General features: G+C 40.5%; 1 protein-coding gene across 11 annotated transcripts in view; it reads left to right on the top strand.

Annotated features, from left to right (window-relative positions):
• MYO3B (myosin IIIB) overlaps nucleotides 1-22,506 on the top strand; it is a 410,453-nt gene that overhangs the window by 33,861 nt on the left and 354,086 nt on the right. For 10 of the 11 annotated variants that reach the window (XM_075609095.1, XM_075609097.1, XM_075609096.1 and 7 more), the window contains exons 2-3: nucleotides 16,950-17,133; nucleotides 20,200-20,334. The exons of the other annotated variant lie outside the window; for it this stretch is intronic. In XM_075609095.1, the coding sequence (XP_075465210.1) occupies nucleotides 16,950-17,133; nucleotides 20,200-20,334 (319 nt within the window). The remainder of the gene's footprint in view (nucleotides 1-16,949; nucleotides 17,134-20,199; nucleotides 20,335-22,506) is intronic. 11 annotated transcript variants of the gene reach the window in all.

Genomic DNA, 22,506 nt, shown 5'->3' with positions numbered 1-22,506 from the left:
AAGGAGGCGACAAAAACAAAACAGCACAAGCAGTTACTACTGACCAGTTTTTGGTCAAAAACAAAAAAAGACACACATGAAACAGAGCAACCATCACTTGTGCAGTGTCTACCAACTTGCTCACATGTGTCAGTGGGCACAAGCCCTGTCGGTGAGTCACTGGCCACAAGCCCTGTCCGTGAACAGTCACTACCCACAAGCCCTGTAAGTGAGTCACTGCCCAAAAGCCCTGTCGGTGAACAGTCACTGCCCAAAAGCCCTGTAGGTGAGTCACTGCCCAAAAGCCCTGTAGGTGAGTCACTGCCCAAAAGCCCTGTAGGTGAGTCACTGGCCACAAGCCCTGCCCGTGGCCACTCAAAGTGGCTCTGTTGTGGCTAAAGTTGTTGCCAAACGAAAAAGGAAAATACAAGAGACAACAAGCAGGCCTGTTACTCGATCTCAAAAGAAACAAAAAAAATAAATGTTATAATTCACTAAATATGTCTTTGGCCTTGTTTTGTTGACTTCAGATTATCTAATTAATATTGTATGTATGCAGAAGACTGTGTTGTTTCCAAACTTTCAAGTATGTTCTTGTACACGTGAAGTTTTGGAAATGTTAACAGTCCTAATTAAAGAATAGTGTTATAAATATTGATGTATTAATCGTCTGTTCAGTAATGGTCCACCAGGAGCCAGTTGCTAAGTTTAGAGAAGCTGCCATTGACTTTGCATCAAAACATTGCATTTGGGTGTGTTACTTGATGTAATCATTGCATGTGCATATTATTCACATGCAATTAAAAAAAAACCTATTTAACTGCAAACATCTTTCTTGTACGTGTACAGCAGGATTATGTGTAAAATATTACTTACCTTTGCCTTGCTTGGGCATTGTAATGTTGTCCTTTAATCATTTATGTGTTCTTGTTTCAAGAACATCTCTGAGTGTATACTAATATATATATGTAGTATGTATGGATATATACACACACACACACACACACACACACACACACACACACACACACACACACACACACACACACACACACACACACACACACACACACACACACACACTGTGTGTGTGTGTGTGTATGTATATATAGTACTATCTAAACTGGTATAGATGTATTTACAAAAAACATACACTTCATGCTTCCTTGTGAAAACACAGTATTTTAATAATACAGGCCTAATGTTTGAGAACTATACTAAGTGTGAGCCTCTAACAGTATTGGGCGCAAACAAATGTTTATTACTTAATTCACTCATGTTTATCACCATTTAAATAGGTTTCATACAAGGCCTACTTACTGCCATCAATATGTTGTGTGTACTCCTGCAATATAAAAAAATAATAATAATACATTATATATATATATATATATATATATATATATACATATATATATATATATACACACACACACACACACACACACACACACACACACACACAGACAGACACACATATATATATATATATATATACACACACACACTATATATATATATATACACACAATATATATATATATATATATACACACAATATACATATAGTACAATATACACTTTATATATATATATATTTATCAGAGAGATATATGTATATATATATATATATAGATACACACGTATTTAAACTCATGCAGACAGGGAGTTAACCAGACTTTCAAATACACACAGAAATGTATGCGGGAAAGAAACATTTCATTTTGCAGGTGTGTGTATTTACTGATATGGCTGTCTAAGCACTATTTTCACACAGTGCTCTTTGTTATTTTGCAAGAAAACTCAATGTTACTTAATTACAAGTGTAGGAATGTTTTCAGAAACGAGATAAAAAAAAGGATACATGTTTGTCCCACAAGCGGCTAACAGAAACCACAAATGTTCAACCAATTAAAACTACAGATCCAATTGGCGTTTGAAATGAGGAGTAAAAGTTTATACTTTTGTTGACCTTGAAAAGGAAACACAGAAATTTGTTAGCCATTGAGCAGTTTCATTTTTATGAGCAAAGGACAGATACCTGCACACATCTTTTGTGCTAATCTGCAATGGCTGAAGAATTCGTTAAAAATCAGAATCCGCAGTTAGGGTATAAATACATGGTATCAGAAGCAATTTTATCAACTTGCGGACACAAAGCGAGCACACGCCAAATCTATGATTTGATTCGAGCAAAATATCCTTATTACCAAGACCGTGGGCATGCGCGCAATTTTAATTCCTCAGTAAGATTCACTTTATCAACTAATGACTGTTTTGAACGTGTGCAGGATAAGCTAGAAGACAAGTATGGTTTCTGGAAGATTGCGAAGGAAAAACATTTCACCGTCAAAGAGGGCACACATATTGTGCTTAAAGGCATATTTATTCCTAATGCCAATAGCAATGGATCCGCTACTACTGTTCCGTGTGAATCGATACCTGCTGCAATATCTGCACCCTCCATTCCTGAAACCCACATTGTACAAGAACAAAACTACTATGATTATGTAGCAAGCCTTTCAGCAGAAAATGCATTGGAATGGGTACCCGAAGAAATGAACCTACCTCCGGACCAATTGTTTGAAGAAAGCAGTGGCGATACCTATGAGCGCTTCATGGAGGAGATGTGTGACATACTGGATTCAGCGTTTGGGTCAAGCGTGGATGAAAATGCCTTGCATTTCTGGAGTGACCAGTTGCAGGCAGACGAAGAGTTAATTCTAGAAGAATGGTAAATATAACAATCGTTATGCGTTGACTCTGCGTTTAAATTTTTTTTTTTTTGTAACCACCATTTTCACTTTGAATGCGTGGATACAGCGTAACATTGCAGACTGCATAACATGTAGCGATCACAAAGAAATTGTTTCCTAATACAATATAGTAGAACCTGAAAGAGTAGTACACATTGCTGACGGAATAAATATACGTACTTTCCTATCCCTTTAAACATATTAGCAACATTTTACCATAACTCTAACACATACCTGTTTTGTTATCATGCAACATCTACAACATTTAAAACCGGGTCCACCACGTATGACGTGGGACCCTTGTCATGGGCCAAGGCGTCCTTAAAAAGGATTACGGATGTAAGTCCCGCCCCCAAGCGACGTGCGAGCCTCAAAGCCTATTGGCTGTCATGTTTTGTTATAGTAACGGTAACTGCAGTGTGTCATGCGTGCGGCTCAGTGTTTGTAGGCGTCAACTGGGCGTTAGCCGAATGTTAATTGAGTGGGAGGAGTGTTAGCGTGCGTTTCACGCTGACTTAACATGACGTCACACGTATTGCATTTGTGCATTGTGTTATCGGGCGTGCTTTCTGTCCAAACACGTCTGTTTAAAAAGAATACAGATGTACTCGTTTAGAACGAATGTAGTTTCGTCTTCATTGTATTTGAAATAAAGATTTTATGTTTACTGGTATTTTCAAGATGTATTGAACGCACAACGTACGCTTTGTTTTGCGCATGCGCTAACAGTTAGTGGAGCCAAGCGTGAAGTGCGTGCGCACACTAAGATGTGCGCGCACATTTTTCAGTATACAGGCAACGTTCACTTCATATACATAGTTATGCCTGCTACAAATTTAAAGAAACATTACATACTGATGTACACTTGTACTTCTAACATATAAGTGAGTGACGTGTGTATGTACACAATCATATAGAGCTGTGTAACGCGTTGTCACGGATACATATATAGTAAGGTGCCATCTTTGACCATCATGTGTTTGCTGTATTTCAGAGATGTCGGGGAAGATACAATGGGATCAATGTATGATTTCAGAAGAGTCTACCTTTATATGAGATGATTGTGAGGAGGAGGCACCGACTACTATACTACATATGGAACTAATTTTATATTGCTTGCAGCGCTTATTAACAAACAATTAAAAATGTGATACCCTTATGCCTATATTGCATAAGCACTTAATTAACATAATGATGTTGCAAAAGAGTGCCTCATGAATTTTTCTTAAGTGTTCTTTAATTACTACTACCATTTTATGGCATGGTGTGTTTTATATATAACAACCATTCCCACTCTGCTAACACATTTGTGTATTATATTGTGTAATGGAACGTATGACTGTCGAAACTATGTAACAATAATAATAATTATAATATGAGCATGTTCATGTATAGCGCTGCTAGTTGTACGCAGCGCTTTACAGACACATTTTTCAGCCTGAGGTCCCTGGCCCGTGGAACGTACAATTTATTTTTGGCCGCCTGAGGCACAGGGAGATAAAGTGACATGCCCAAGGTCACAAGGAGCCGACACCGGGAATTGAACCAGACTCCCCTGCTTCAAACTGTCAGTGCCAGTGTGTGTCTTTACTCACTGAGCCACTCCTTCTCCCAATGTAAAGGACACTTACAACCAACTAACCATTTATTGTTAAAAATCTCTTGTTACATGGGTATGTTGATAAAATGGTTTGGGACTGTAGCAAATAATGTTATTGGCCAGATGTTGTGGTCCCCTACAATGCATGATGTTCTGAATATGACATCAACATCATGTAATGAAGTACGTTTCTGTGTATATTTCATTAACCTAACTAACTATAGTTTACTGTGTTTATTAAACGTTTTAAAAATAAATAGTATAGTCAATATGATCATATAAGCTACCATAATAAAGCTGCTGTTATCATTTGTCGGTGTTATACATGGATCCTACACAAATTGATACAGACACAAACAGTTGTCTTAAAAAGTGTGTCTATGCTAATGTGCACGTGATTGACGTTACAATTGTGAGAATACTTGATAATTATCATCATGATAATGATGAAGTGACGTGATTGACATTCCAAAAATATTACCAACAATGTCATATTGGGAAATTAGAAATGCTACATGACAGTAACATTTGCGACAAAATTGTGTTTTCTGTTAACAGTTTTACACTTGGTACATGTAGGACACATCCACACACGTGTGACTTATACATACACATGTCACAAATTTAAATTAATGTTGACTATTAATTCCTAGCATTAATAAACACCTACATTGCTAAATATAAGATGTAGTACGCATTGTTGTGATTACAGGCATTCATGCATGGAGTGTTATGATCAGTCAATTGCATCCGTGATGAATGAGCTCCCGTAAGTAAACAAATAAGTACAGTTATCCCCTTTTCTCCAAACACCTCTATATTACATTAATGGAATTTATAAGGAAACATACATAAAATGTGATGAAATGGGAGTAATCATTTTCTAATACAATGCACATGAAACCTCAAGAGTAGCTAAATGCATATACATGATACAGAAAGTACATGTATGTTACATTTGTCTTTAAACCAATATGTTGTGTTTTTAGTTCAAATAATTATAGGAAGATTGAGGTAGGCACATCTTATGAGAGATGTCAGCAAATATACATACTGCTGCGGCAGAGTTTATTCGAGCATTTGCCCGTTCTCTGCCGCAGCAGTAGCCTGGCGCGCGCCCGAGAGTGACGGGCGCGCGCCGAAGCAGCGGAAGAGCGCCCTCCGATCGGGGCGCTCTCCCTACCGCTGCCGGGTCCGCCGGGTCCCCCAGAACCCCCTGCCGCTGTCCCGCGATCGCGGGACACCAGGGCTCCCTCGGGGAGCCCCTGGACGCGCGTGCAGGGGGCGCACGCTCCCGAAGACGCGTGACCGCGCGTCTATGACGCGCGGCACGCCGAGGGGCGGCCACTAGCAAGCCGGGAGATTTCCCGGCTTGCGGTACCGACCACACTCGAATAAAGTGTGTCGGTACTGTACCATGATCAGTCATACTGGAGATATACCTATAATGCAAAGGAACAATATATAAATTGCAAACATTGACATGCCATCTTCAGTACCGTAAACAACACAGCAAAGTGTGTATTTGGTGTTAAATGTGCAACACCATGTATATTTAATGACATTCAAAATGTTAATCAGCCTGGTGTACACATCATATGGATGTACATGTTACACTGCACCAATAACATTGTATGTAAGCATACTAGAAGCATGAATGAGTATGGGCATAATATGTGTATTGTCTTAGCATAAGGAACAACACAATGCTAAAATATTAGTGCTTTGTTACCCCAGTTGTATTCACATACACACAACTAAAGTACTATTGAAGAGGGATTATATAACCTGTGCAACAATAACATACCGGTGCCACATCCCTTTGTGCACACAGCAGAGAAAAGAAAGGTGTGCAACCCATATTCATCTGTGTCCTAACAGAAGGTTATATAAAAAAAACATTATTGTTAAGATAACATAATTTAACTATAAAAGTATAACTTGGAACATATATGTTTTTACTTACAAGAAAAAAATGAATTGATGAGATTCTGGCGTGTCTGGCCACCACTGGCTGTTTGTTCATTTTCAGCAGCTACATGGGTGGGATGCTCGTCTACCAAAGGCTCAGCTAGGTCTGATTGTACAGTACATTGTGCCTGAGTGCAACATTGTGCAAAATGCAACAGGCAAGGATAATATCAGACACTTTTTGAGGCTTGTATAGAAGAGCCCCACCAGTTCTGTCCAGACACCTAAATCTGGTCTTGAGTAGGCCAAATGTCCTCTCTATAACAGATCTTGTAGAGATATGGGCTGCATTGTACCTCTCCTCTGCTTCAGTTTGAGGGTTTAGCACCGGAGTCAAGAGCCACGGCCTAATTCCGTATCCTGAGTCACCTATAATGAATGTAGCACACATAAGCTGACATTAGTGATCAAATTGTACAATGCCAACATTCCTAAATAAAAATGTGTTTTGTGTTATAACATGTAAATGTGTACTCACCCAGCAGCCAACCATGTTCAAAATGTCCCTCTTCGAACGCATGGAAGACTGAAGAGTTCCTCAGGATAGAGGAATCATGACTGGAACCAGGGAATTTGGGTACCACATGCATTATCCTCATCGTGGCATCACATACCACCTGTACATTGAGTGAATGGTAGTGCTTACGATTGCGGTACACATGCTCACTCTGACTAGGTGCAATCAAAGCAACATGTGTGCAATCGATTGCACCCAGCACACATGGTATCCCTGCTATATTATAAAAGCCAGTCCTGACTTCCAGCCACTCTGTTGCCTCTGTAGGAAAATGAATATAATTCCTAGCGCGTCTATTGAGTGCATAGAGAAACTGGGTAAAGGCCCGCGAGAATGTAGATTGCGAGACCCCGCCCACTATGCCCACAGTTGTCTGGTATGATGCGGAAGCAAGATAATGTAATGAGCACAGCATTTTAACAAGCCCAGGGACTGCACGACCTCTGGCTGTGAAAAAATCTAAATCTCCCCTTATCTCCTCATAAAGAGATAAGATTGCTGCTGAACTCAAACGATAGCGACTTACTATCTCCTCCTCACTCATCCCATCTAACACGGTTCTCTCCCTGTACACACGCGGACGAGGCACAACTTGTCTCCTCTGTCTTCTCCTCTGATCTCCTGTCCCTCTACCTGTCCCTCGGCCTGTCCCTCTCCCTGTCCCTGTCGTATCCGCGTGACTGTCCCTGTCACTGTCCCTCGGTGTGTCCCTCCCTTGCCCTATATCATTCTCTTGATCATCAAGCATGTCATAGAAAAGAATGTTCCTCCGTCTCCTAAACAATCTCAACATTTTGAAATGAGTAGCTGTGAATGAGCAGGTAATGGGCGTCCTTTAAATAGGTATGTGATGATGTCAGGTGACATAGTAAAATGCAAGGTGTTACATTAACATAATAAAGTACTTCTGTGGCAAGCTGTGTGCAGTTGTTTTTAGAAGTATTTGTTGTGTATTCTGCAGGGAATGATGATATTTACCAATGATGTGACGTGAAGCTTTGTACAAAGATTGCTTGAAAATAAATAGTGTAATGTGCAATGCATGTAACACTTGTGAACGCAACAGTCAGTCATGTAATTAGACAAAAAGGCTGAGATTGACGTGGGAAAAGTTTGGTGTAACATGTGTAATTAGGCATGTTATTGTCACATGTTGACAACAATGAATAGTCGTGTGCATATGCATGCATTTCTGTAATGAGGATAGTTGCTATAGAATGAGTTTACAAGGTGTCCCAATGATGAATTACTGTACATGTGTGTATAAGTTAGGTTGAAGTGCTTGTAATGCTACAGTTACAATGTAAACATGCAATGTGATTGAGCGTCCAATAAGTGACGTCATGAAAATAGGGAGGACCCAAAACTAGATGTAAACATGAGAATACAGATGTACATGAACGTTTAAAGATGCGTGACACATTACAAGCATTGTGTAATGTAAAGGAAGATGAATATACGGTGTATGTGTGACATGTGTGACATGTGTAACATCATGTAAATAATTGTCGCTCAGTTCAGTAAAATGTGTGATATGATGTGAGGTTCTCCTTTAAGAGTTGAGTATAGTATTTTCCCTTGACACATCATCACATGATGAGTAATGTGACCCGCAAATGCTGAAAACATGTAAAAGTACAATGTTATGCAAATAATACACGTCAGCTGTGACACAATGCAGGGAATGCCCCCACACTGTAATGCAAATCCCCTTTGTATTGTGAGCAATGAAACGTAAACAGTACTATACTGTTATACGTCCCCGCTCCATTGACTCCATTGATATACAGAAGATTTTTTTTTTCTAAGTGCCGTTCCGGCAGCCTTAGCGATCGTTCTCCCCTCCAAACTGCCAACTTTAGTTGGCGGGAGAAATTGGCCATAACATCTCAATTTCGTAGTGCCGATCAGCCCCGATAAGCTGATTTTGTTTCTTGAATCCAGCCGATTTAAAAAAGTGGCGATCAGTGGCGAAAACAGGCTTATCGACAGCCGACTGGCCATAACAAAATTATCGGCTCCGAAACCTGGCGAAATCAAGCACTTATCGGCGCTTACTGAATCTCAAACCCAATTTTGGCTATAAAATGCCGAAAAATACCTTATCAACGCTTACTGCATGAGGCCCATAGAGAGGTATATCTCTTAGTTGTTTAACTGTTCTGAGACCCGGGCCCTCCTCCATTTCTGTTCGGGATGCCCCTCTGTATTATCGCGGTAGAGCTAGGCCCATTGGGAATTCTAGCAGGTCCTAAACAAGTGACCCCAATACCTTTTTGTGGGTGTGGGAATTGCCACTTACAGCCGGAGAGGACTGTTAATGCAGATCTGTTGTTAGAGCCAATTCGCTGACGCCTAGGAGTCATCGTTACTGAGGCCCTCTGTGGCATGCCGCTTTCATACTTCATATCTTATATTGGTCCACCTTAATCTTCTTCTGGGATCTAAACCATACTAGTGACCCTTTAGAGGGGGGAGGGGTTACACTAAAGATAAAGCCAGAGGCCTAAAATAAGGCATAAGCAAGGGCCCAATGGCCTACATATATCAATAGCAGTCACACCTTTTTCTCTCATGCCCCTCTATTTTATAATGCTTAGTTTCTGAGGCACACCTACAATAGTCAGAACAAACTAACACGCGAATACAAAGTAGGGCAGACAGATACTGTTCAGAAGATTACATACTTGCCCTGCACTCCCGTTATGATTTTCTTTTTGAAGTAGAGAGATTCTCAAAGTTATTTCTCATGGTGCGGAGACAGATACTCTACCCGCACAAAACAGGGCACACAGACAGTCACAAGACGTGGCAGAAAAAACCACACCAAACAGATAAAGAGGTGAAGAGAAATACCCGAGCGTTACCTCAAAAATTGAGTCAATGGGGGAATAAAACAAGATGTTACGACCTTAATAAAATATATAAGGATCCCCTTGGCTTCGTAGTCTCTTCCTATGACTCAGACCCCGATAGGATCTATCCAGGATCCTTGGTGGTACAGGGATACAGAAAGAAAGGGGGAGCACAGGTTGAGGGATATTTTGTGGGTAATGAAAATGGAGTGTTTGAGTTCGAGTATGTGAAACCTCGAACTAGTGATGGTGGGGGTAATAAAATAACAGAAACACTTACACGGCCTTGTGTAAATGCTGTCACATAAAGGTTTCTTTTTGTTCTTTACTTCTTTATTCTGCTGGAGTGGCGTTCCTTCTTCCCTGGTCTAAGGGACTTATTTAATTCGCTGGCGGCTCTTGATTAAGGTATCCCCCTCAGAATAGATGAACAAATAAATGAACAGATGTTAAGGGAAAATACAACCTGTGCTCTCCCTTTCTTTCTGTATCCCTGTACCAAACAGGTAAAGACAGCTACACACACACACACACACACACACACACACACACACACACACACACACACACACACACACACACACACACCCTTGTAGATGGGATTTACAGCATGTCATTCAGATTTCATTTTGTCCTTAGAGACTCCATTTTGTTATAACTTGAGCAAACTGCTGAATTGGTAGAAAGATTGTGGAATATGAGAAAAACACATTTTAGGAAAACACGGGACTTGTAGAAAGGTTAAAAACAAGTGAGTTGTTGATGGAACATCTCAGGTACAAATACTTCATGCTGTTGTAGGCATAACGTCAGGGAGCTGTAATTCAATATAATCACTCTCTAATTCAGCATTAACCCGTAATGTATCTCACGCATTGATACTTTGTTAGAAACGATCTTTTTTTCTTATCCTGCATCCTTTGTCTACAATCCCTTGTCATATGACAAGCCTTGTTATAATGGTAACAGGTACATTGTATCCTGGGGGGATTTTGTGATCCTCAGCCACAACCCCTTCCCCAATAGCCTTTTTTTTTTAAATCATTGTACGAGGTCATGGACTGTACTACTCTGTGAATTTGAGAGCAGAATTGCTCGCCAATTTATACTTGGTCTTTTTGGTGTGCTTATTTTGAAACCATAGTACTGGACATTGCTTACAATTTGGGTTTGTATCACATGTCCTTTGCCAGCTATTCTGACATATAGATTATATCATTTCTTGCTCATAGAGCTGAAACTTATTTTTCTCTTTATGGGTGCTACATTTCTTATCATCAATTTCCTTAAATGTATTTATAGCGTGTTTCCATAAGGATCTGCACATCTCCGTGCACCTGAAATCTTTGGGTGGGACCAGAGGAACCTTACATTCTCGGATGAAATGTTTCAAATCCGTAGACGATCAGCTGCTGTTCATTTTGGGAATTGGACCGCTGGAGCCTGTTGTGGCGGTGCTCGTCTCTAATCAGGAAGCGGACCCGCAGGGCTGAGGTAGGGATGCCAATTAACTGACCAGAGCCCAGGGACAGAGTCCTATTAGAGTATCTGTGTTCAGTAAACAGGCAAAGGGTCAGACAGGTGGTAGTGGTACAGAATCCAGGCGACCGGCAAAAGGTCAGGGCAGGCGGAAAGCAGCGAGGTTGGGGTCACAGTCTGGGGTCAGCAACAGGAATTCCAAATGAACAGAGAAGATACAGGTATAGGCTAGCCACAGCAAAAGGCTAGCCACAGCAACAGGGTGGCCTCTGGAACAGGGAAGCCACAGGGACTAGCAAGCCACACGGAAGGCTCAGGAATGGGGAAGGCTCAGGAATGGGGAAGACTCAGAAACTAGAGCCCAGGGTGGCCAGGTACAAAGGGAAACGTGTAAAATGCACAGGCAGGGGATGGAAGTCACTGGCTGCTATTTAAGCCCTTGAACAGGTGCAGCCAGTATAGCAGGCTGTCAGTAATCAAAATGTCCACAGCAGCCCGGTAAGGGTGGGTTCCAGCCAAAGCCTGGACCGGAACCCGTACACCTCTCTAGTCTGTTGGGGACGAAGAGGTGAGAGGGAGAGGATGGTGATCCCCAACAGACAACACAGGCTCCAGCGGTCCAATTGCCGAGTGCCAGAGAAAGCACATGAAAGAAACAGCAGCTGATCATCTATGGAGGCAATAAGAGACTGGGCTCTCTTAACACAGGCGACTATATACTTATTCATATAATTTTTGGTGAGTGCAATCTTTTACCTGTCATTGGATATTTTTTCATATAAAGGATTTTACACTTTGTCTGCACCCCCTATTTTTTCTTTTGTCTTTGTCAACTTATTATATTTATTTATTGATATATATTTCCAGGTGGTTCTCTGTTTTTTCCAACAAATATTGCAGCAACCTCCGTTCTTGATGCATTATATCATCTCTTGTCAAGGTCTAGGTTTTCCATAAATACTATGCGCACATTCATTGTTGGATTAGCCTGGGTTATTTAATGAATTTGTTTATTTGACTCAGCAAATGGGTTAACTTGTCGCAGCATCTCATCCAATTGTTGCATTACTTCAGCCATACACACTTGGTTCGATTGGTTTTCAAGTCATTTTGTTGTTGCTGCAGCAGAATCAAAAATATAAAGGTGTCCATATCTTGGCTTATTTGAATATAGTGGTGAGACCAAATGATAAATCTGGCCGTGTATTTGAAAACAATATGGACCATTTCCAGGTGGTGATTTAATCTCGTCACCCATTGATGCAAACGCCATTGCAGAGTTGTACTCTTGTATACAGTATGTTCTCTGTAGTTATTTGCTTCATGTTTATCCCCTGTAAGGAGCTCTGGTAATAGAGTAGCTGTCTCAGACAGGGGGTCGAGTGAAACCTTTCCATCATGACAGTATTTAGTCGATGTGTTTAACTCATGTCCCCAGTATCTTGCATTGCAGGACTCACCGTTGTGACACACATTTCCTATGTCATGCTCTCCCACTTTGATTACAGCTTGTTGATTATTTGCATCTGGTATTTCTATTTGATTAGTCCTACGGCGTTTCGCTCTTCTCTTTTCCAATCGTTCTTCTTTTTCTTCAATGTTCTCTGTCGTCGTCATCATCATAAAATTTCATTTCGATCTCAGTCTATTTGATCTCTCCTCTAATGTTTCATTAGCATTTCTTCTACGATTTCTCAGTGTTCGTTCACATGGTCCAGCCATTTTGACACGTCTTAAAACTTACACAATGTATTAAGTTCAAAAGCGCTTACAATTGTTTTTAACACTTTTACACACTGTTCATAAAAGGTTACATGTGTGATCAATGTTACACGTTATTATTGGTATTCTTAAAACATTATTATTGCCAAGCAACCCTGTAACAGCTGAACATTTGTACGGAAACATACCTAAGATATATATATATATATATATATATACAAGCTGAACCCGGCCTAACATACGCCAATCTAGGAGATCTTAAAGGTTATTAAACATGACTCTTTGTTTTGACCCCTCCCTGTAATGCCTTGCTGTCTCTTGTCCCTTCTTCCCCTCCTTACTTTCTCCTCCATCATGCCCTGCTCCTCTTTGCTCCTCTCCTGCCTTCCTGTGTCTGCTCCTCTCTGTGCACACTACACTCCCTCCTCTCCTACTCGTCTGTCTCTTCTCCTGGCTCTCTCTCTCTGTCTCTCCTCCCCTCCCTCCTCCATCATGCCCTGCTCCTCTTTGCACTCCCTGCCTTACTGTGTTTGCTTCTCTTTGTGCACACTACACTCCCTACTCTCTCATCTGTCTCCTCCTCTCCTTGCTGTCTCTGTTTCCTCCTCCTACTGACCTTACTGCCTCGCCTCCCCTCTCCTTGCACTCCTTCTTGCCCCAGGTGCATGCTGCTCTCCATTCCCTCCTCCTCGTCATCCCTCTGTCTCCTCCTCTCCTTGCTTTCATCTCACTGTCTCTTCTCCCATCCTTGCTCTCCCCTGACCTGGTAGGCTATATATCTGGCACGTGACATCATACTGGTGACATCATACTGGTGACATCATACTGGTGACATCATAATGAGTTGCAGACATTGCCTTTTCTTGCCGAACCAAAAAAATCTAGTCGCCACCTAGCCCTGCCTCTAGCCCCACTTTTTAGAAAAGAAATTGAATAAATTCCAAGTAAGAACTAACTAACAACATTTGTTTTTGACATAACAGTTTATTTATTGTATTACATTTATACTTTACTACAATTAGTCCTTGTTACATAGTTACGTGTGTGTGTCTGTTTGTGAGTGAGAAAATATCGGATGATCTCACTAATCTAGAAAAAAAAGCCAGATATGAATTACTAGTTTCCTGAACCCCTTAACTAGTGTCTGGATGCTCCCGCTTCACAATGTCTAAAGCAGCAATCTCGCCTGAGATCTTACCTGATCCGCAGTCCCTCAATGTCCAGGTACCCTCATTCCCGCAATGTTATATATTGGAGGGGAGGTGTACCCTACCTGTCTTCTGGTTTAGGGGGGATTCCGATGTCTCCCGTGTGAAGCTTGAGAGTCAGATCTGGAAAAAAGCAGTATAGGTTATTTCGGTGTAGGTATAGGGCAGTTAAGATATATAGGGTAAAAAAGATATCCAGATCCAGTGTTTGAGAGAGAGACAGAGAAAGTGTGTAAGGCAGAGAGAGACAGTGTGTGTGTGTGAGGCAGAGACAGTGTGAGAGAGACAGAGAGAGTGTGTGAGACCGAGAGTGTGTGAGACCGAGAGAGAGTGTGTGGGACAGAGAGAGAGTGTGTGGGACAGAGAGAGAAAGAGTGTGTGAGACAGAGAGAGAGTGTGTGAGACAGAGAGAGAGTGTGTGAGACATAGAGAGAGAGTGACTGGGTGGGTGAGTGACTGGGTGACTGACTGGGTGGGTGAGTGACTGACTGGGTGGGTGAGTGACTAACTGGGTGACTGACTGACCTGGGTGGGTGACTGACTGACCTGGGTGGGTGGGTGACTGACTGACATGGGTGGGTGACTGACCTGGATGGTTGGGTGACTGACCTGGGTGGTTGACTGACTGGTTGGTTGACACTTGACCCATCTGTGCAGCAGAGAGTTCCGTGTGAGGCAGGCATAGGAAGGGGTCCAGGCGGGTCCATTCATGTTGCGGCCTACTTCTGGGGTCCTGCGCATGCGCGTGTCACTGGTCTTGTGCATGTGTGCATCACCAGGCCTGCGCATGTGTGTCACCGGGACTGTGTGCAGCGCCAGAGGGCCTGCGCACGGGTGCGTTCATGCGCGATGCGCCGGAGGCACAAGCATCCTTCTCCGCACGTGTGAGTGAGGCCTGCGCAAACGTGATCTGCCAGAGGCCCGAGCAGCCTTCTGAGCATGCGCACCTGAGGCCTGCGCATGTGCGATGCGCCAGAGGCCCGTGGATCATTCTGCGCACGTGCGCCAGAGAAGGAGGAAAATACCTGTAGAAGCTGCAACACGCTGCCTCAGCACCCCGCCAGAGCACCCAGCCATAGCACCTCGACAGTGGCTAAAATGCTGTCGCCCTGGGCGACCGTATTTGTCGAGGACTGAAAATATATATATAAAACAGAAATAGCCGTGTTAATCCAGTTGCGATAGTGCAGAATAAATGAGTACTTCCTATGCTTGTCCTATGACATAAATTGTTAGTCCTAATAAAAAAAAGATATCACTCATTTATTGTGCACTGTATATATGTGCACTGTACTGAATGCGGGACGAAACCATGCCAGGACCCAAGATGCAAAACCTGCGCAATGCTCTACACAGCGGACACAATACAAATACCACACAGGAATCGGGAATACAAAATCAGAGGAAGGTTCACCTGTTCCTCCAGCAATGTCGTGTACCTCATCATGTGCATGAAATGCCCAGGGGGCTGCTACTACATAGGTGAGACAGGGAAGGGGCTAAACAAGAGAATGAACCTGCATCGCCACAGCATCACGCGCGGAACAAGAGACAGTCCTGTTGGTGAACATTTCTCTAACTTTGGCCATAAGATGAACGATCTGAGAGTTGATATACTCAAAGGTAATCTTAAAACAGCGAAAGAGAGACGGTTGCATGAATACAAATTTATGCAACTGTTCGGGACACTTAGCAGTGGCCTAAACAGAGATCGAAATTTTATGAGTCATTATTGACACATGTGAACTCTCTTCCCATGAGCGCTATAGGCCATGTCTGTACATACTGTGCTATATGTATGCACACACAGCTGTCTCTTACACATACTAATACTCCATGTTTTTCCATCCCTATACACCTATAGGGACCACATAGTATCCACACACACTTTTAGTTGTGCTACAATCTCTCACATTTCCACACCTACCCACACCATTTATATCCACTCCCACTCCACACACACCTTTTGTAAAGCACTGTATACACTGTGGGCTCTCCATTCATTTATATTCACACAGATACACACACACACACACTCTTACATCACTTGCTTTCAGGAACCTTTTGACACCTCTAGCCATAAAACACATCCACACCGGGGGAAGGACTAGCACAGATAACATTTCAAGAGACACTGTTTTTAAGTATACCTTTTGTTGCTTCATTCATTGTAACATCGCCGGAAGAAGAGATCAGTGTATCTCGAAAGCTCGCACAAATAAAAGCATTTAGTTAGCCACAGAACGGTATCATCTATTTATTTTTTGATTATTGAAGCTCGGCTAACACGGTACTGATACCTCTACATGTATATATATATATATATATATATATATAATAAATATATATATATATATATATATATATATATAGAGCGTGGCAATGCCGTTAGTTACCATAGCGGACATAGGGCAGCGGTGCGCAATCTGGGGGGTGCAAGACTGACTGCGGGGGGTGCGGGGTTTACAGAGGCCCCGCGCGCTTCCAGAAGGCATTTATTAAGTGCCGGGGAAGTGGCAAAGGCCTCTGTAAACCTGTCTTACCTTGGCTCCGGCGACTTCTTAGATGCGTCGCCATGGCAACGTGACGTCATGCCGCCGGAGCTGAGGTAAGGGGGGGGGGTGCGGAGAGAGGGGAACCGCTGGCAGGGGGGCACAGGGAAACAAGTTTGTGCCCCTCTGGAATAGGGCATCAAATAGAATAGGACATTCTCATTTCCAACAGGTGAAAGGCCAACCTGTTAATAAGTAGCCAATATAAAGAAAGATGTGCCAAAGAGCAGATATCTATCTACATCTTCAAGGAACAAGTAATACAAAATACCAAAAGCAGAACCCTCACAACAGAATATTTTCTTTTTAGGAAGTCTCTATTTGGATTGTTTCCTTATAATCCAAATATGATTGGGCTTGAGTCGCTAGATGACCCTTCAGACACCTGGGAAATTGTTGATACCATTGGCAAAGGTACATACGGAAAAGTTTACAAGGTCAACAACAAGAAAGATGGCAGCCTGGCAGCCGTGAAGATTTTAGATCCAATCAGTGTAAGTTAAGAACTGCAATTGTCTTTTTTATTGGAACTAATTCTACGCTTACACTGTCTTTATGATCTCTCATTACTATTTATTACACTGTAAATATTATGGAATATTTGAGTATATAAGAGTTTGGGTCCTTCGAGATCAGCCTGTGTCATATTTGTTATGCTGTTCCAACCCTGCATTGCAACCTATGAATACATATGACTTCCTGAACCCTTAATAGGAACAATCACTTGAATCCAAATGCTAATAATGCTGTTACAATCATATTTTCCCCCAAGCAAATACATGTAACATAACCTATAAACTCCTAACACTACAGTACCTATTTTCTGTTATTAATCTGTTTCTATTCCGTAATCAAAAAGCATTTCTTAAAGTCAAACTCCATGTAGATTTTATTATCTATTTTGGTCATCTTACTTCGGTTTAGCGATCTAATTTATTTGGAAATCATTTAAGATAAATACAACACTTTAAAGGTTTAATGATACATTGCATTTGAATTTTCTGCTACGTTTAAATTGACATACTACAAAATACAATATAAATAAAAAGGGCATTTCCCTATATGCTTTTGTATTGAGGCATAATGCTACACATTAATTTCAAATTATAGTACCAAGATATTCATCATAAAACTTCTCCAATACAACTAAATTGGAATTATTTTAATAATAATAATGCATTTTTTTTTTTTTTTAATTAACTGGTTGATCAAAATATGTTATAGGGTTTTGCTTCTTGCACATAAAGCATGACAAGATATTTTATATTTTAATCTCCCCCTAATTTTAAAGTAAGATTGGTTGTGAAGTGCACATTCACAGGAGAAAGAAAGATTAGGAGAAAATATTAGAACAAAATATTATTGTTAGCAACCGAGAGAACACAAGAATTAATACATGAAAATAAAATGGTATTTAGGACAATCTGTGACCAAACAGCAAGTCTTAGATACTGTATGTGCAAATTAAGCAACGTTAATGGTTCTTTTCAGCCAAAAAACAACTCTGCACTAAACACACAAAAGGATTTAATGTGCTTAGGGTTTTTCTATTTGCCAACAAGAGTTTTCAGAGGGACTTAGGCTCCTAATACAGGTACGTTGTGAAACTGTTTCCCAGGCTGGAGAAGAGATCCGCTCCATTTTAATGAATGGGAAGAAATATCTTCATCACAGGAATTCGGCTTCACATATTATTGAATAAGAACCTTAGAAAGGTGCAAGGAAATTCAGAAGGGTCCTGGAAGAATGTATTTGAAGAGTTAATAAAAACTATATTTACACTGTGTTCAGAAAAAATGGGACCCTTTTTTGCTTTTCATCATATCTTATAGAAAAATCACTAAATGTTCATGAAAATTTGAGCAACTATAGGTCTGTCACAGTAGATCACATTTAAGAATGATCTGATAATCTAATAAATATTCTTTGGAATTGATGATGGCATGATGACCTCATCAAATGCGTAGTAACAAAATGGTGTTTAGAGAAGAAGATAAGCACGAATTGTAGTCCAAAACGCTTACATAAAATGTTTCCTGATAAAGGCTTGTTGCTCGCTAGAAAGACTGAAAAAAACTAATTTGTATCATTCAAGAGTGGGAGCAGCTGGACCAAGGTGTTATCGATTATACAATCAGACAGTGACGTTCTCGTCTTCGGGAGTATATTTCTGCAGAAGGACATTTTGAACACACAATTTGAACTCAAACTTTATAACAATCTTAGTGTTTCAGATTAGATTACAATAATTTAACATATTTACAAGCTACGAAGGAAAAGCTCCTGTTTTTCATTTCACGAACATGAGGCTACCATGTGGTATCTGGTACTTGTTGACATAATACAGTGACATCAATGTAGTAAACATCAGTTCATTGTCTACATCGTGCTTCATATATAGTGTAAATCTACATAACAGACCTATAATTATGCACATTTTCATGGGGATTGAAAGAGAAATATATAAGATATGATGAAAAACGAAAGGGGTCCCTTTCTTCCTGAACACGGTGTATACAGTATACTAGCATTTTAATAAAGCAAATACATGGCACACTGCTGCATTTTGATCTGATATATGGTTAGTAGATCTGGGTTTAGACACTTTTACTCACTTCATAATAGTCTACATCATGTGACAATATATATTTTTTTACAAGCCTTGGCTTCATATATATATATTTATATATAACAACATACCATAGGAATTACCAATACTGGGTCAGACCAAATGCCCAAGCCCAGTATTTTGTCTCCAACAGTGACAAGTTGTGGAAGCTTCTGTGTGAAATTAGCATACAGCATTACCCACTTCCTGTCTCAGCATTACCCACTTCCTGTCTCAGCATTACCCACTTCCTGTCTCAAGATGTGCATATCTTGCTATTAGCCATGTATGAACTCCCTCTCTATGAATAGATCTAGTCCTTTCTTAAATCTATTAATACCATTTGCTGACACAAGGTCCAAGGGTAGCGAATTCCCAGGGTTGATTTGTGCAGTGAGCGAAAAAGTACTTCCTTTTATTTACTTTACATATGGTACATGGCAATTTGACTGTCACCCCTGGTCTCGCATTTTGTGAGTTTGTGAATATTCGATCCCTACTATGTCATTTATTTATTTATTCTCTCTGACTTACTTGCTAGCATACAATGCTAGCAAGTGATGCTTGCTTACATTGTAACATTGCTTGATTGGCATATCTCTAAGATATTTGTTAGTTAATGCTTTGAACTGAATAAATACCATTTCCATTCATAATTTTGAAACAATCTCATTATTATAAGCCCCCCTCTACATTTACCTATACCTCTGTAAAGTCTTTAATTCTGCCCCACGATATTACGTACATCCACAAGTAGCCTGCTTCACAGTGAGTCACGCGTGATTGAGGTACTTAAACCTAAGATGACTACATTGACACATATAAAAGACTAGTACTGTACTTTTGGGGTCGTAATCAATATTTGTAGTAAACCAGTCAAAATCTATTCTAAAGCCTTCAATGGTACATGAAATAATATCTATGAATAGCACCTCCTGTACTTTTTATTTAGGATGTGGATGAGGAGATCGAGGCTGAGTACAATATTCTACAATCGCTTCCAAATCATCCAAACGTCGTCAAGTTTTATGGAATGTTTTACAAAGCAGATCAGTACGTAGGAGGACAACTCTGGCTAGTTCTAGAGGTAAGTAAATCTCCACCTACTCATAAGTAAATCACCACCTGCTCGTAAGTAAATCTCCATCTACTCGTAAGTAAATTTCCACCTACTGGTAAGTAAATCTCCCCCTACTCGTAAGTAAATCTCCACCTACTGGTAAGTAAATCTCCACCTACTCGTAAGTAATCTCCCCCTACTCGTAAGTAAATCTCCCCCTACTCGTATGTAAATCTCCCCCTACTCGTAAGTAAATCTCCACCTACTGGTAAGTAAATCTCCCCCTACTCGTAAGTAAATCTCCACCTACTGGTAAGTAAATCTCCACCTACTCATAAGTAAATCTTCCCCTACTGATAAGTAAATCTCCACCTACTGGTAAGTAAATCTCCACCTACTCATAAGTAAATCTCCCCCTACTGATAAGTAAATCTCCACCTACTGGTAAGTAAATCTCCACCTACTCGTAAGTAAATCTCCACCTACTCGTAAGTAAATCTCCACCTACTGGTAAGTAAATCTCCACCTACTGGTAAGTAAATCTCCACCTACTGGTAAGTAAATCTCCACCTACTGGTAAGTAAATCTCCCCCTACTCGTAAGTAAATCTCCCCCTACTCGTAAGTAAATCTCCCACTACTCGTAAGTAAATCTTCACCTACTCGTAAGTAAATCTCCCCCTACTCGTAAGTAAATCTCCCCCTACTCGTAAGTAAATCTCCATTGCATGTGAAAAAAAGATTGTGCTAATAGTGCTAGTGCTAAAATAAAATATTTAAGTGTAACCTATACACTAATAGTGATCTCCTATACCCTTATACATATAAGGAAGGCTGCCAGGAATGAATGATTAATCAAATCATATACATGCACAGACAAAAAGATTTAGGCGCCGGATTATCTTTTAATCTCCATTGCATGTTACATATTATGAACCTCCACAATCCGTAATACTGGTGGTCCTTGTTATCCGTTGTTTCAGTTTACGACAGACGGCATATCCAACACATCACAATTCAATCCTATGGGGATGGTTTCAGACGCCGGAAGGCCTTAACCTAACGCTTACCACAGATGATTAACAAGGAACTCACTTTACAACACTTTCACTCCAACGCTACTTTCCAGAACTAATTCCATTGGATAACCGAGGACTGCCTGTATAGCTTAATTAGAAATTGTATTGTGGGGCAGAAGAATTCAAGAAATGATATGACTGACTATGATACAGTATATGCATAGTATGCATGAGCTACAAGGGGCACAAAGGCTTTGCATCTAGGCTTGTACATCTTGGCCTTTATATCACCTCAGGGGCTTTGGGCCAAACACATACAGAAGTCGTGTTACTAAATGCCCTATTTAAAACCAGAGACAGAACATAAAACACAGACAAAGCTCAGTTTTAGCACATCTAGTGAAACTCATACACGGTGGGTTACAACAATTTTGGCCAAAAATGTCAAACTAAAAGACCATTTTACTTAATAGATATTTATACATATATATTTAGGCACTGTACTGTGTATGAGTTTCACTAGATGTGCTAAACTGAGCTTTGTCTGTGTTTTATGTTCTGTCTCTGGTTTTAAATATATATTGCCATGCTCAGTAGCACTCCTCTGTGACACTCATATGCTTATATATATGTTGTGGTTATTTTGGGGGTTCAATAGGAGCTTGTTAGGTGTCCAGTATATTACTAAATGCCCTATAATATCTTCAGTATAATAGTGTTAGAACATTTAATGCCAGCTGCTCATTGCTTTGGTGTATAATGATTTGAGCCCCTATTACTTAGCGATATAAACTACTTTCTCCAATAATATTAAATGAATTGAGCCTTCCCGTTCATGAGTATTACATAGATGGCTGTGTGTAATTACGGTTTATTTAAAAAGACAGGATATACCCCAATTAAAAAAAACAAACTTAAATCTAAATGTTTTCATGTATGGTGATAACTTTGTGTTTAAATAATCAAGCTAAATAATACCAAATAATGGACTCGATGCTTTTTCTCTGTGTGCTGCCATGTCCAGCCTTGTGCATTTTTCTGCTGTCCAATGTACCATAAACAACCTCACCAGAGTGACCACATGTAAAATCCCAGTTCTTTAAATAATTTATATATGCTTTTGGGAAAAGTAAAAAGAAACAATAAACAATGTACATACGTACTTAACATTTTGGGTGTAG

This window comes from Ascaphus truei, chromosome 7 (assembly GCF_040206685.1).
Source record: "Ascaphus truei isolate aAscTru1 chromosome 7, aAscTru1.hap1, whole genome shotgun sequence".
NCBI classification, from domain to species: Eukaryota; Metazoa; Chordata; class Amphibia; order Anura; family Ascaphidae; genus Ascaphus; species Ascaphus truei.
The sequence above is the reverse complement of the archived record's forward strand: the minus strand, read 5'-3'. Positions and strand labels throughout refer to the sequence as shown.